Below are 13,688 nucleotides of genomic sequence, written 5' to 3'. Positions count from 1 at the left end.
TCTATCTGTGCTTAAAACCAAAACTCTGGACTTCCCCGATCTTGCCGACTCGGAGGCGATCCACAGACTTTCAGAAAGTCTGGTCTGGAGGTCTTAAACTTCACTCCTCTAACCTCTGTTATTCCATGTAAACCAGCACACTCCTGCACATATTTCATATCACTTTACATTTTCAGTGCCAGAAACCACAATGGTTCACAGGGAGCTGAATACCTATCCATGTATTCGTGTTAACTGATTAATTGTTTTATATCAAACATCTTAATATCAATAAAATTTAAAAAATAAAAATACAGAACAGAAAATTTACCATGAGAAACTGTATTTACTACACAATTTACACAAAAAGGGGTAGGATGAAGTGTACACATGTTGCACTGTTGTCACATATCATGTATAAAGGTCCCAATCTGTCCCCAAGTTAAGAGGATGTGTAATCAGCCTGTATCTAACTGTGGCACAATTCTTTGTGTATGTGTAGAGGGATGAAGGTTGTATGTCCCGGATAATTCCTAGTTTGGACAAAAATAATAATAATTGAGGATGCAGTACAAAAACTAACTTTTAAATGTTATTCTTTAACTAAACTGAAGTGTAGTTAAAGTTTGCATTTGTTTATATTCAGCACTCCGGTGACCGATTACGCTCATTTCCACATCCACATGTTTATTCTTGAGCTCTACTAGAGTCGCTTTGCAAACTTCAAATATTTGTTAATCTTATATTAGGACTTGTTCCTCTGTCTGTTTACCTCTAGGTGTTTTACTGCCCTTCCTTTTAAGGCCACCTCCTCGTTAAGCTAACTTTCCTGTGATTGGATGTCCTTTACAAACTGAAGGTTTGGGTGGGGCTACTGTGCTCACAGACAGAGCACTTTCCCTCTAATGACTACATCCACTCTGACACCATACAGAGCCTAAGACCAGGAAAAAACTGCCTGAAACCTGAGCTTTGTGCTCACAGGGATTACTTATACATATACAGAATTTATTATTTGAACCTTTGCTCATTTGCCATGTTTAATATAAACTTCAACCGTCGTATACATAAGCATAATTAAAAGTTATTTGAAAAAAGACTAACAAAACCAGCTGAATATGAGATATCATCAGCAGGTGGCCTCTTTGCTTAGTTGGTAATCCAGCTCTGGTGATTGCTGCATAAAGGCTGGCTCCTATCCCAACTACAAAAAGGGCGAGAGGCGGGGTACACACTGGACAGGTCGCCAGTCTGACCCAGTTCTAATACAGACCCACAACCATTCAAACCTATGGGCAATGTAGAATAACCATTTAACCTAGCCCCACTAAGTGCATGTCTTTGGACAGTGTGAGAAAGCCAGAGTACCCAGAGAAACCAGGCAGACACAGGGACAGCTCTGCAAACTCATCACAGAAAGGACCCAGCCAAATAACTCAGGACCTTCTTCATTGTGCAGCTAACCACCATGCTGCTGTTCTGATTTTTTTTTTTAAAGAAATCTTTTTATATGCCTGCTACATGAATCTTAATGCACTGGAAACTGAAATCAGGGCAGCTTCAGTGCAGCTTTTCCTGAATTGTTCAAATGTATTCAAATTGAATGTCTTACATGATGACGATGATCCAGCCTAAATACATGACTCAGAATTATTTCCATTAGCACACATACTGAATTCACTCTATGTCACTCTTTCGTATGCTTGTTACTCTGTTTTGTGTCCTTCGCCCTTATGTGTGTTTTCCTGCCAGTAGGGGTCACTACACACAAACCAATCAGAGCACCAGGTCACAGTAGAGCAGAAACTTGGTGCACAACAGAGCTTCGACTGCAGGCTGTAAACTGCTCTCAGTCAGTGTGACAAGTCAGTGCACACCAGAGTTCTGCTAAAACGTCTTTCCATAGACTCATGAAGACGGCAACAGGGGGATAGGCTTGACAAAAATGTCCCAGCAGACCAGCACACATTACTCGTCACAGGAGTGAAACTTAAGAAGTTCCTTCAAGTGGACGTGCAGATTTATGCTCCTTTTCCAGGAGGTTTTATCTAACTTTGCATGTTAGAACATAATTTTGGCCTTAAAAACCACAAAAATTGTATCTGCATTTCAATCACTTTTACATGCATTTAAAATGCGATCACAATTCCAGTCATTGATGTGGTCACACAAAAGCGTGAGAGGCCACTGGAAAGCTCCTAATGCCTGAACCGAAGCTGAAAATTCTTTTCTGCTTTCCTTTTCTACAGGATGTTTGAGCTCACATGTTCTCTCCCACTGGAGAAGGACCTTCGCGTGATGCTGTACGACCACGACATGCTCACCAAAGACGAGAAGATCGGCGAGACGGTGATCGACCTGGAAAACCGCTTCCTGTCCAAATATGGAGCCAAGTGTGGCCTGCCACAGTCATATTGTGTGTGAGTAGACATTTTTCTGTGTTTATTAAGCTTAAACCGAATTTCAATTAAACTGATAATTAGACCCTGAACTGTTCCAGACGTCACCCAACAGAAATCAATGTGAGAACAAAACCTTTTTTTTGTGACAATGATTATAGACAGATATGACAAAATAAATAAAATTTTATTTATATTATTAGACGATTTTTGTCTCTCACCTGTTAGATCTGGAGTAAACCAGTGGCGAGACCAGCTGACACCCACGCAGCTGCTATACAGATTCTGTGAGAGAAGAAATCTGCGGAAGCCGGTCTATGAAGACGAAGCAGTCCGCTTCAAAGGAGAACGATACACCTCTGACGACCTCGGTGAGTGACCATTCCTCACAATTCAACTGAAGTATATAAACATGTGCAATAATAAATCTATACAGTTTGTTATATTGATACATTTATTGTATATAGATATGAAATACTTGAGCTGTACATCGATCAGGCATGAAGTTTTGAGCAATCACTGAGTCAGAGCATCTCCAAACCTCCCGCTATTATGGGATGTTGCCGGTCTGCAGTGTTCAGTATCTATTAGAAGTAATCCGAGGAAGGAACGGTGGTGGACCAGCAAAAGGGTCATGGTGGCCAAAGCTCACTGATGCACGTGGGCAGCAAAGACCGGCCCGTGTGGTCTGATCCAACAGACGAGCTGCTGTAGCTCAAACTGCTAAAAATACAGAGAGAATCACAGTTTGTTGTGTTTGTGGCTGCATAGCTGCAGGCCAGTGAGAGAGCTCATGCTGACTCCTGTCCACCACCGAAAGCACCAACAATGAATCAGAACGGGACCACAGAACAATGGAAGACGGTGGCTTAGTCTGATGAATCACGTTTTCCGGGTTTGTGCATTGCTCACTTGGGGAACACCTGGCACCAGGATGCACACAAGCCCATAGAGATCATGTGATGCTCTGGGCAATGTTCTGCTGGCAAACCCTGGGTCCTGCCATCCATGTGGATGGTGCTTTGGCACATAACACCTACCTAAGCATTGTTGCAGATCATGTATTCACCTTGCACAGGGACTCTATAACCACCTCCACCTCCAAACCTCTAGAGGCTATTTTTATTTTTTTGGCATAGTCCATATTGTTGCTTTTGAGATCTTTTAGCTGACTTCACTTTGTCTAATATTAAAATTTGTTTGATGACCTGAAGTATTTAAGTTAATTAATGAGAACTGGGGCAAATACTGCATAACACAAAGAAGAGCAGGAGTTTACAACCTTACAGCAGTGAGTGAGAGCAGAGGCAGAGCAGAAGACGTGAAGGTCTCACTTTCAGTGTCACTGCCTAAATAAATAAACAAATCAGGGATCCCATCATGAAAAACATAAGAAATCTGATTTGAGAACAGTAAAAAAAATTAAATGAGTAAAATGACGCCACAGATCAGATATTAAATTCCGTCTCGGTCTTAGCAGCTGCTATGTTGTTTGTGTTTTGATTAGAGCGTCGCCGGCTCCGCCAAACACAAACACACTTTTCACACAGCTGATTAAGTCGCTTACCAAAAATACAAACCGCAGATTTGTACCGTCCACGTATTCACATGTGCTCAGTGCCCCTTAAGTAAATTCACAGCAAGTAAATCAGTCTGCACTGTATTCCCACGGCACCCATATCCCCCTCGCTCTCTTCTTTTTCTTCCTTTATTTGCACTTTTCTTCCTCCCTTCTATTCTCTGCTTTTCTTTCTTCATCTTTTCTTTTCTTCTTTCAGTTTGACCCCATAACTCTGCTCTTCACAGCATCCATCACTCCGTCTACATCACCCTCATTTTTTGACTTGTTGTTTCTTGTTTTTCCTCTGTCCTTTTACCTCCTTGTCACCGTCCTCTCCTCTTTTCTTCTCTCACTCTCACCATTATCTCGAACTGTCTGGCACCTTAATTTCTTTCCTTTTCTTTGATGTTTTCCTTCTTCCGTGTTCTTTTCCACCATCTTCTCTCCATATTTGTTGGGATTTACATTATTCTTGGGTTGATATTGTTAATGTTCTCTTTTGATTTCAGTCTCTACTCTACTCACACACGTTTCCACATACAGTCATGTACAGATCAGTTTATAAAAATAAAATGAAACCTGATTGGAGCCATTGCCTGTTTCAGGCTCTCATCGTCCCTTCAATATCCAAGTCAGACCATTTAACCATAGGCATGCAATTTGACCATGTGCCAAACTGACCCATGTTGTAATTGATCACTGGCAATTTTTTGCATGTTTTTATTGGGAAAGTTCAGAGTGTTCAAACCTGAAGGCATCATAAATGGTAAATGGACTGAATCCTATATTCTGCTTTTTCTACTTTGAGCCTCATTCACCCATACAAGCTCTTTTTCTCTACACGTAAGTGCTTTTTTATCTAACATTCACACTTCAATGAATACAACTCAGGGTTCAGTATCTTTCCCAAGGATATTTTGGCATGCAAACTGGAGCAGCCAAGGATCAATCCACCATCTTTCCGATTAGTAGATAACCTGAGGTACAGTCACCCCCAACGGGCACCATCAGGTCAGGAGTGAAACCAGGAGCACGTTTGTAAGTAAAATAAAATTTGATTTATATAGCAAAAAGATCACAAAGTGCTTCACACGGAGATGACAAAGTATAACACAAAAACAGACAAAAGTTAACAAAATGTAATTCTAAAAAAGATGTGTTTTTAGTTGTTTTTTAAAAGAACGACTGAGTCCACAGATCTTAAGCTCAGTGGGAGAGAGTTCCACAGTCTGGGGGCCACAGTGGCAAAAGCTCAGACATCCACAGCGTTAATCACAGCAGACTGTGATTAAGTCCCCCCTCACGGTTAACAGTGAAGTGTTCTGTAACATCCTGAGGCGTCTAAAGAAGAACTTACCTTAACAGTTACCTGAACTAACACTGTGAGTCAATGTGATCTCAACATTTGGTTTCTTGGAAAAAAAAATTTTCTCAAATGAATCGCACCTTACATTTAATATCATCATCTTTGCCTTTCATCCTCGTCCCCTTCATTTCCTTCCCTTCTATCCTTTCATACTTTCTCCTTGCTCTTCTACTTCTTTGCTTCCCCCGTTCAATTTTTCCAACATTTCACTCCTTCTACTCACTTTCTTTTGATGCTTTCTCACCCCCATCACCCCCTCCTTCCCTGCCCAATCCCTCAGTTTTACCCTCCTCCTCTGCCACTAAAAAAAATGGAGGTGTAGAGAAGAAAAAGGAGGTGGGGGAGTGAAACCGCAGGACCACCTGAAGAGTGGAGTGATGAGATAAATATTCAAGATTCATTATCATCCCTGTGCGCACACAAAGCCGACCCACACATATGTTCCATGCAGGCTGCTACGGTGCGGGGGTCACGCTTGTCGTTTTTTTTTTTTTTTGGTGATTTACAGTACAAGTGTGTGTGTGTGCGTTCTTGTGTGGACGAGCCAACGTCAACATCACGGTCGTCTCTCGGTTAGTGAGGAGCGCTGCCGCAGCGTTCTCTTTCCACAGTTGCCGCGGTTACTGTGCGTCAGCTTGCTGTCCATCAAACGGGGCTGCTAATTGGCCAAAAGGCCACGATCCTCATCCTCCCCTCATGAGTTTGGCTTTTCTTTGCTCTCTCCACCTCTTCGTCACATTCGTTTGTTTGTTCTTTCTTCTCTTTGTTTCTTTTATTCACCTTCTGTCTTGAGTTTCTGCTCTTCTTCCATCCTTCGTTCCTCTCTACTTTCTGCTCGCCATCCTCTTTTTTTCGGTTTGTATTTTTCTTCCTTTTAGTTTTAATGTGGATTGCTTCTCTCCTTCTCTTGTTCTCTTTTCTGTGGGTTTGTTGTCTCAGAAGTCAAATTAAATATCCTACCTCTTTTGCCGCCTTTATCTTTCTTATCCACCTCTTCTCATCCTTCTCAAGTTCATGTCTTTTCTCTTCTCTTTTATTTAGCTTTCTCTCTCTTCATCCAGTCTTGACATCTTTTTTCTTGTCTTCCCACCTTGTTTCCTTTTCTTATGTCCTTTCCCCTCCTCTGTGCTTTTGCCTAGTCTCATCCTTCTGCTTTGCTCCTCTTTCATTTTCCTCTGCTTCATTCATCTTCACATCTCCCCTCCTCTCCTCTGCCTCCTCAGTCTTTCCTTCCTCTCCTCTTATAGCCGAGGTGACTCCGAGTTTACAGTCATAAACTTTTGACGTTAGCTTGATATTTTCATTTTGCTTGGAAGCCGTGAAGATTTTCCTCATTTGGTTGTGATGCAGAGAGAACAACCAATGCTTTAGAGTGTGTTAGTGTCTCACTAAGTGTGTATGTGCGTATGAATAATGAATTATTCCTAAGTGACCTGCTTGCTTCCCAGTTTGCCCAGTATTCTGGATTTCCATTCTCCACTCTTGAGTGGCCCGGCCCTGTACTTAAACCCTAATCTCTGTGTGTGTGTGTGTGTCTGTGTGTGTGTGTGTGTGTCTGTGTGTGTGCGTGTCATGTTTTCAGAGGACAAAAATGTGTCCAAACGTCATCTTGGCCCAATTAAGGAGCGACTGTCCCTTCACATCTTGAGGAAACTGGGATTGGTACCCGAACATGTGGAAACCAGACCACTCTACAGCCCGCTCCAACCTGACATAGAGCAGGTAGCGCGCACACACACACTCCTACACTTCTGTGTGTGCTTAAGTCCTTCTCAGTTCCATCCTTTCCCACTTTTTTTTTCCAAAGCATTTTCTTACCTTTTGTTTGGTTGTCGGCGCTCTCTGTCAGGGGCGTGTGATGATGTGGGTTGACCTCTTCCCCAAGTCTCTGGGACTACCCGGACCGCCGTTCAACATCACACCACGGAAGGCCAAGAAGTAGGAACACAAACACACAAATATGTCAAGAAAGGCAAATCCATTTCCCGTTCTGGCAACCAAAACAAGTCAGTCAGTATCTGAGGTAATCCAATCTGGGGGGTTTTTTTTCAGGTTCTTCCTGCGTTGCATCATCTGGAACACCAGTGATGTCATTCTGGATGATGTCAGCATCAGCGGGGAGAAGATGAGCGACATTTATATCAAAGGGTAAGAGGAGCAAATCATTTAACTTCAAAATAAAGCTAAATAAACTGGGTGCGGGTCACAATAACTGATTCTGTCTTTCAGCTGGCTCGACGGACATGAACACAACAAGCAGAAGACAGACGTCCACTACCGCTCTCTGGGAGGAGAGGGGAACTTCAACTACAGATTCCTGTTTCCCTTCAACTACTTACCAGCAGAGCAACTGTGCGTCATCGACAAAAAGGTAACAACGAGCCCAAATACAGTGAAGGACCCTGTGTTTGGTTTGAATAAATTAGACCCACTGGGACATAAAATCCACTGTGGTGAGGCTGTGATTTCATGTCATCGTCATGATCTTTAAGACTAAATTTAGCAATCACTTGACAATAATTTATTATGCTGCGTATGCGGTTTAGAAACCAATGAAGGGACAAGTGTTGAAAAGTTTGAAAGAAAGGTGTTCTGGGAATACTTATACTGGGCTTTGAAAGTTGTGTTTGGACACTGATACAATTAGGCTACCGATCTACATTTTCCCATTCAGGAAGTGGTGAGTAACTAATGCACTTTCTGTGAACTAACCTTTCAAATAAATGTGAGGATTCCCATTTGGAAATACCATCCATCCAGCACATTGTAACTTCGCCAGGGTATGATTTTAGCATCTGATACCACCAAAGTAGAGGAAATGCAGGGACGAGCTACCCCTCAGTAGTTAAATCACATGTACTCCATCACCTCTGTCACAGCGCACCACACAAGTAGATAAAAACCACAGAGAAGTCAGAATATTAGGATACTTTAACTTAAAACCGAGAAAGTTCTGGATGACCTGATGACATTTTTAAGAGTAGTGTTGTTGCTACTATGCTAACTAATCTATGCTTCAATAACATTTGAAATTAATACTATTCCTGAAAATCATCCTGGAGCACAGATATTTTTGACATGCAGGAAGTTTTGAACATCAAAACACAGGGATAATAAGGCGTTTATAGTTCGTTACAATAATGAAATATTCACAGGCATCAAGGGTTAGGGTTAAGGTGGGATATACAGAAATGCAGAAATAATGTGCAAATTATTACAGAAAGTGTATTCTATAGAACAGTGGTCCCAAAGCCCTGGGCCACAGAGCGGTACCGGTCCGCGAGTCACTTGGTACCAGGCCGCAAGATTTGAGGCTCGGGTGTGAAATTGCTGGTTTTCAGGGTTTTTATTGTTAACTCTGTTTCCCTGGGTCTTTTCCCGTGTTGTAGTTTTGCGTCTTATTTTGAAAGAAATATTTACACGTTACCATAGCGACCAGAGAGGGGCAGAGAGGAGGATGTTACTCTCAATGTTGTTGACGCATTTCAGGAGGACGCTGCATTTTTTGTGTTGGTCATATCATTTTATTTTGTTGTCTCCAAAAGTTGAATCTGTTCATCTGGACGTAGTGACTTCTTCAGTCTCATGAGACTGAAGAAGTCACTTGGATGAGTGACGAAACGTTTGTCCCACAAAACGCTACGTCCAGATGAACAGATTCAACTTTTGGAGATTTACTTTCCTGGATGATTGAGAATGCATCAAGACGTTTATTTTGTTGTATTTATCCGCGACACCTTAAAGGCCAGTCCGTGAAAATATTGTCTGACATTAAACCGGTCCGTGGCGCAAAAAAGGTTGGGGACCGCTGCTATAGAACAACACATACTTGGAAGGGATGCCTGAGATGTATTGTAATATACTTTATTTTGTCATAAAGTGATGCAGAAAATTTACAAAATGATTCATAAAAGTTTGCAAATATGCAGAAAATTTATTGTCTGACCTGAAAATTACCTGATGAAGAAACCCCCACCTCCTTACCCCCATACTCCAGCCTACGTATTGACAACATTCAGTTCCTGCACACAGACGCAGACTGTAAACTTGTTCAGTTATAATTTAAAAAACCTCGCTACAAGCCCCTTGCCCAGTCCAAAAAACAGCCTCAAAATTAGTTTAATCTTATCACCAGTTAGTTTCTATGAGCTGGAGACATGTGGCAAAACCATCACACCCAAACATGAGCCAGTGCACAAAGTTCGGTCAGGGGGAATTTCCGAGGCGAGGTCGTCCCTCCAGAGTCTGCTAACGAATCTACTGTGGCCTTCAGTTAACAAAAATAATGATGTGACAATTTAACAAGAAAGAGTTGTGAGTTAAATGTTGTTGAATCTCTGAGACTCAACAATAACACTGAGTGAAGAGCTAAAATAACATCACTCCCGAAAACTGGAATAACAACCCGGCTGTCATTTGCTTTTCTTGGCATGAGCCGGAGGCTCTTTAGCCGCTCGCGGCCGACATGTTTTACGACGGCGTTCTCTCGCTTGCAGCAGCATCTTCAATCAGCAAGCGGCTGAACAGACGAGAGGGAGTTTTAAATGAAAAACTCCGCTGGGCGGAGAGAGCCTCAGCTCGAAAACAGAGCTGCGGCCAGAAACGGAGTTTATGAAGTCAGAAACCTCAGCGGTTGGTGATATAATCACTGAGTCACAGGGACAAATCAGCGGCGCTATCAACACTCTGCAGTCTTGCTGTGTGATGGTCGGACGGGGTGTGTGGAAGGAAAAGTCGCACTTGTCTTTTCCAGCTTGATTAGTCCAACGTAGTCACCATAACGTTTGTTTTTCTGACTTCAGCCTTAAAATTCAGCCTTCAATTGAAACGTCGATCTATCATTCAGTTTGAGTAAAATGTTTAAATATACCGTTCGCGTTCCCTCACAGCGCAGCGTGATGTCTGAAGTGTTCTCATTGTGTCTGACCAGAACTCCAACCCACTTAGATCGACTTGCACACAAAGGACTAAAAGTCAAGTAGTGATGGAGTTGTCAATGCACAATTCTGTGTGTGGTAACTGGGAATGTGATTTTTAGGCAAATGAATTAAAAAACAAAAACAGATGAGTCATTCTGGGGAGATTTCCCTGAATTTTAACACTTTGCTGATTGCCCAAACCTTTGGGTGCCTCATCTCTCATTTGCATAATGGGAGGACAGCGGACAAAATGTAGCCTCCTGATGCTCAATAATGCAGGTAAAGAAATCCCAGAGAGTTGATTCAGTTTGTCTGAACACCACACTTTCAGCGGGAGAAACATTTTGTCACTCGTCCATTTGGATGAGTGAACTGAATGAGATTTCTGGGTAACCTTGTAAGGGAGCTGAATTCCCCTGAGTACATCAGGCAAGGATGCACTGATCTGAGTTTTTCCAGCTCACATCTGATACAGGTGTCTCCCAGTATGGAGAACTGATCCAATACCAGTGTTAAATCGATCATTTGTATTCCTCGGTGCGAACAAGAGACAAGGAATCATGTGGAGCAACATCAGGCTGGACTTAAACAGCTTTCCAAGCTTTGTTAAATAGAACGTTCCAATAATAATAATAATTTTGCTGAGTTGATATCTGTTAACAACTAGAGAAACTAGAGACACAGGCATTATTTAGTATCAGAGGCCCATTAACATCACTAACAGAGGTCATTAAAATCTTTTCCTAGCAGCAGATCTAGTATATTAGTAAGACAGCATTGCTCGCCAGTGAAAGCAAACAAATTTATCCAAACTGGAATATTCTCCATTTTTCTTCACAACCAGTGGCGTTACCTTGGCCTCCAGTAAGGCTGTGAGGGATCTTGGCATCGTTGACCAGGAATATGTCTTTCAATGTGTGCAGCAAATATGTGCATTTGTGCAACATCTCTAAAATTAGAAACTCCTTGACTCAGAGTGATGTTGAAAAACTAGTTCATTCAGGTTAAAAAACTGAAAAGCCTTCAGCTGATCCAAAATCCTGAAGTGAGAGTACTGACAGGGACCAGAAACAGAAAGCACATTGACTTTTTTTGATTGGCTCCACTGGAGACTCTTGAGCTACACCCTGTAGGCACACCAGCAGTTTGAAAATATTACCACCCTTTGAAGCACGACAGACCAGTCACATTGCTCCAGTGCTTTTGTTTTAGGTGTTTCAAATGCTTTAATTAACTATGATTTTAAAATTGATTTCCCGTGTGTGCCTTGTTTGCACAGATTTTCCATATCAAACTCTTTGACACTATTTAAAACATTTACACGCCTGTCAAATGTTGCCACTGTAAGTATAATTGTTTTGTTATTGAAACGTGACCAAAGAACGCCCAAAGAACAAAGGCACACTAGCTGAATTTATTTATGCTGTATGTAGTTCAGCTCCACCATCAATTCAAATAGAATAGAATTCTAATAGAATCTACAGAGAACGATGAGTCAAGGAAGTTGGAGAGAAGACCAAACGAGTTTCTGCACTTAGCACTCTGGCAACAAAACGACAAGCTGATTGCTGCTGCTAGATACTGCAGACAGCAGTTTGACACACACACACCCACACACACACACACACACATATGCAGACGTCCCACCCTGACTTGTCACAGCTGTGAAGTGATAACTTGGATGGAGTTTGTGGATAAAGTGAGCCAAGGAGCTCACAAACAAGGTAACGTGCTTTAGGAGCTACACACGCACATACACACACATACACGCACACACACACACACACAGAGGGTGTAGTGTGTTTACGCTCAGTGTTTTTGTGTTGTTATGAAGTGTGAGAGCATGCTGTGGATTTAGGCTCTGATGTAGAGCGTTGATGTGAAGCCTTTAGAGCAGCTGCAGAGAGGACTCTGTTTAGATGGACACTAAGCACTTTTATTTTATTTAAAAAAAACCACCACATCTCATTTTGCAGAACTCCACGCTCTGTTTACCTTAAAAGGTGCAGGTCTCATCCTCCTCTTGAGAAAACACCAATTTTATTTTCACCTTCTCATGCAGAGGACGGTTGTAGAAAACAGAGCCCAGAAAAGTGAATGACGTGCAATTGAAAGCTTTGGGGAGAATAAATTGGGAGAATAAATGTAGAGTTTAGTGTTTCTAAATGCACAACATTTAGTAGCAGAAGAAACAATAAAACAAAAGCTAAATAAAAGAAATACAAATTGACTAAACAAAGTATCTCAACAAGGTAAAAAATACACAAATTTATTAAAAAAATAAAAGGAAAAAGGAAAGTTCAGCAAGTAAAAAACTAAATATATCACAGTTAATATTAATACGTTTAAAAAAAAACTAACAAATGAATGCCGTTATTGTGGTGTGATGTGGTAAATGTATGTGTGCTTGGGGCAGCAGAGCTGAAACGGATATCACACAGTGTAACAACCCTTATTATGATATAGCACCGCTAGGGTGAGTTGTCCTATTATTGTAGTAGTTGGAGAGTCTCCTAGTGTGAGTGTAGCGGCAGCCATTATAGCCAAGCATCTGCTTAGAGAGACCTTACCATTGTAACAGGCTGGCGTTGGCAACTACCTAACCCTGGCACATGTATGTACGGACAGAGTAGAGCTTTGGAGACCTGGCTTCTATGGTCATGTTCCGCTAACAGTAAATAAAGGTCTCTTGTTGTATTCAACTAACTGGCCTCCGAGTTGTCCAGCTAACCTCCACACCACATGCCTGCTACACCTGCTAGCCACTCCTTCCTCGCCAGTCCGCTGTTACAACAGGCCTAAGGAATGCTCGGCAACCTCTCTGGAACCTCCCTCCAGATGCTAAGAAAAAGTATGTATCACACAACCAGTTGGTGAGTGGTTGTTGGAGGTTTTCTCTCTGTCGCTAGGAGAATTTGCCACCTAGCGACAGCTACATCCAAAAAGAGACGAGGAGGTATACAGTCCCGCACACAGAAAACATCTGTGTAATTTCTTCTTCTTTCCTACGGGTGATAAAAACTAAATTCAAATGTCTGCTCTCAGTTATAAAAATGTTCGCCTAACATAACATGAAGGAGGAAACTATCCGTAGAGCCCCAAATGTATTTGTGTTTTTTCTGTAGCGCACTGCAAATGTGTTTTTGTTTTTTTTTAGTGCTTTTTAGTTCAGTATTTTAAAACGACAGTTTCTGGATATGGACTCACTTTGGGAGCCAGCCTCTAGTGTCCACGGGAGGAACTACCAGTCCACAAATGTCATCAATCCTGTTATCCAGTCAGTGGGTCAGCATTTCATGACTTCAGTTCAGTTCATTTAAAAAAATATTCACCCCCTGAACGAGGGTCTCAGACTAAAACCTGCTGCCCCTCGACTTGATCGTACTGAGTGGGGGTGGGTGGGTCCTGCCTCCATGATACCACCATGATGGCACCGCAACACCAGCCTGCAAAGGAATGAACAG

At 42.0% G+C, this 13,688-nt stretch overlaps 1 protein-coding gene across 10 annotated transcripts in view; it reads left to right on the top strand.

Moving 5' to 3' along the window:
* dysf (dysferlin, limb girdle muscular dystrophy 2B (autosomal recessive)) overlaps positions 1-13,688 on the top strand; it is a 102,754-nt gene that overhangs the window by 78,277 nt on the left and 10,789 nt on the right. For all 10 annotated transcript variants that reach the window (XM_019354595.2, XM_019354593.2, XM_019354590.2 and 7 more), the window contains 6 exons: positions 2,229-2,399; positions 2,607-2,749; positions 6,888-7,027; positions 7,155-7,243; positions 7,358-7,453; positions 7,535-7,676. In XM_019354595.2, coding sequence (XP_019210140.1) covers positions 2,229-2,399; positions 2,607-2,749; positions 6,888-7,027; positions 7,155-7,243; positions 7,358-7,453; positions 7,535-7,676 — 781 coding nt within the window. The remainder of the gene's footprint in view (positions 1-2,228; positions 2,400-2,606; positions 2,750-6,887; positions 7,028-7,154; positions 7,244-7,357; positions 7,454-7,534; positions 7,677-13,688) is intronic.

This window comes from Oreochromis niloticus, linkage group LG3, assembly GCF_001858045.2.
Source record: "Oreochromis niloticus isolate F11D_XX linkage group LG3, O_niloticus_UMD_NMBU, whole genome shotgun sequence".
In the NCBI taxonomy this organism is placed as follows: domain Eukaryota; kingdom Metazoa; phylum Chordata; class Actinopteri; order Cichliformes; family Cichlidae; genus Oreochromis; species Oreochromis niloticus.
This window is presented reverse-complemented; position numbering and strand designations above follow the sequence as displayed.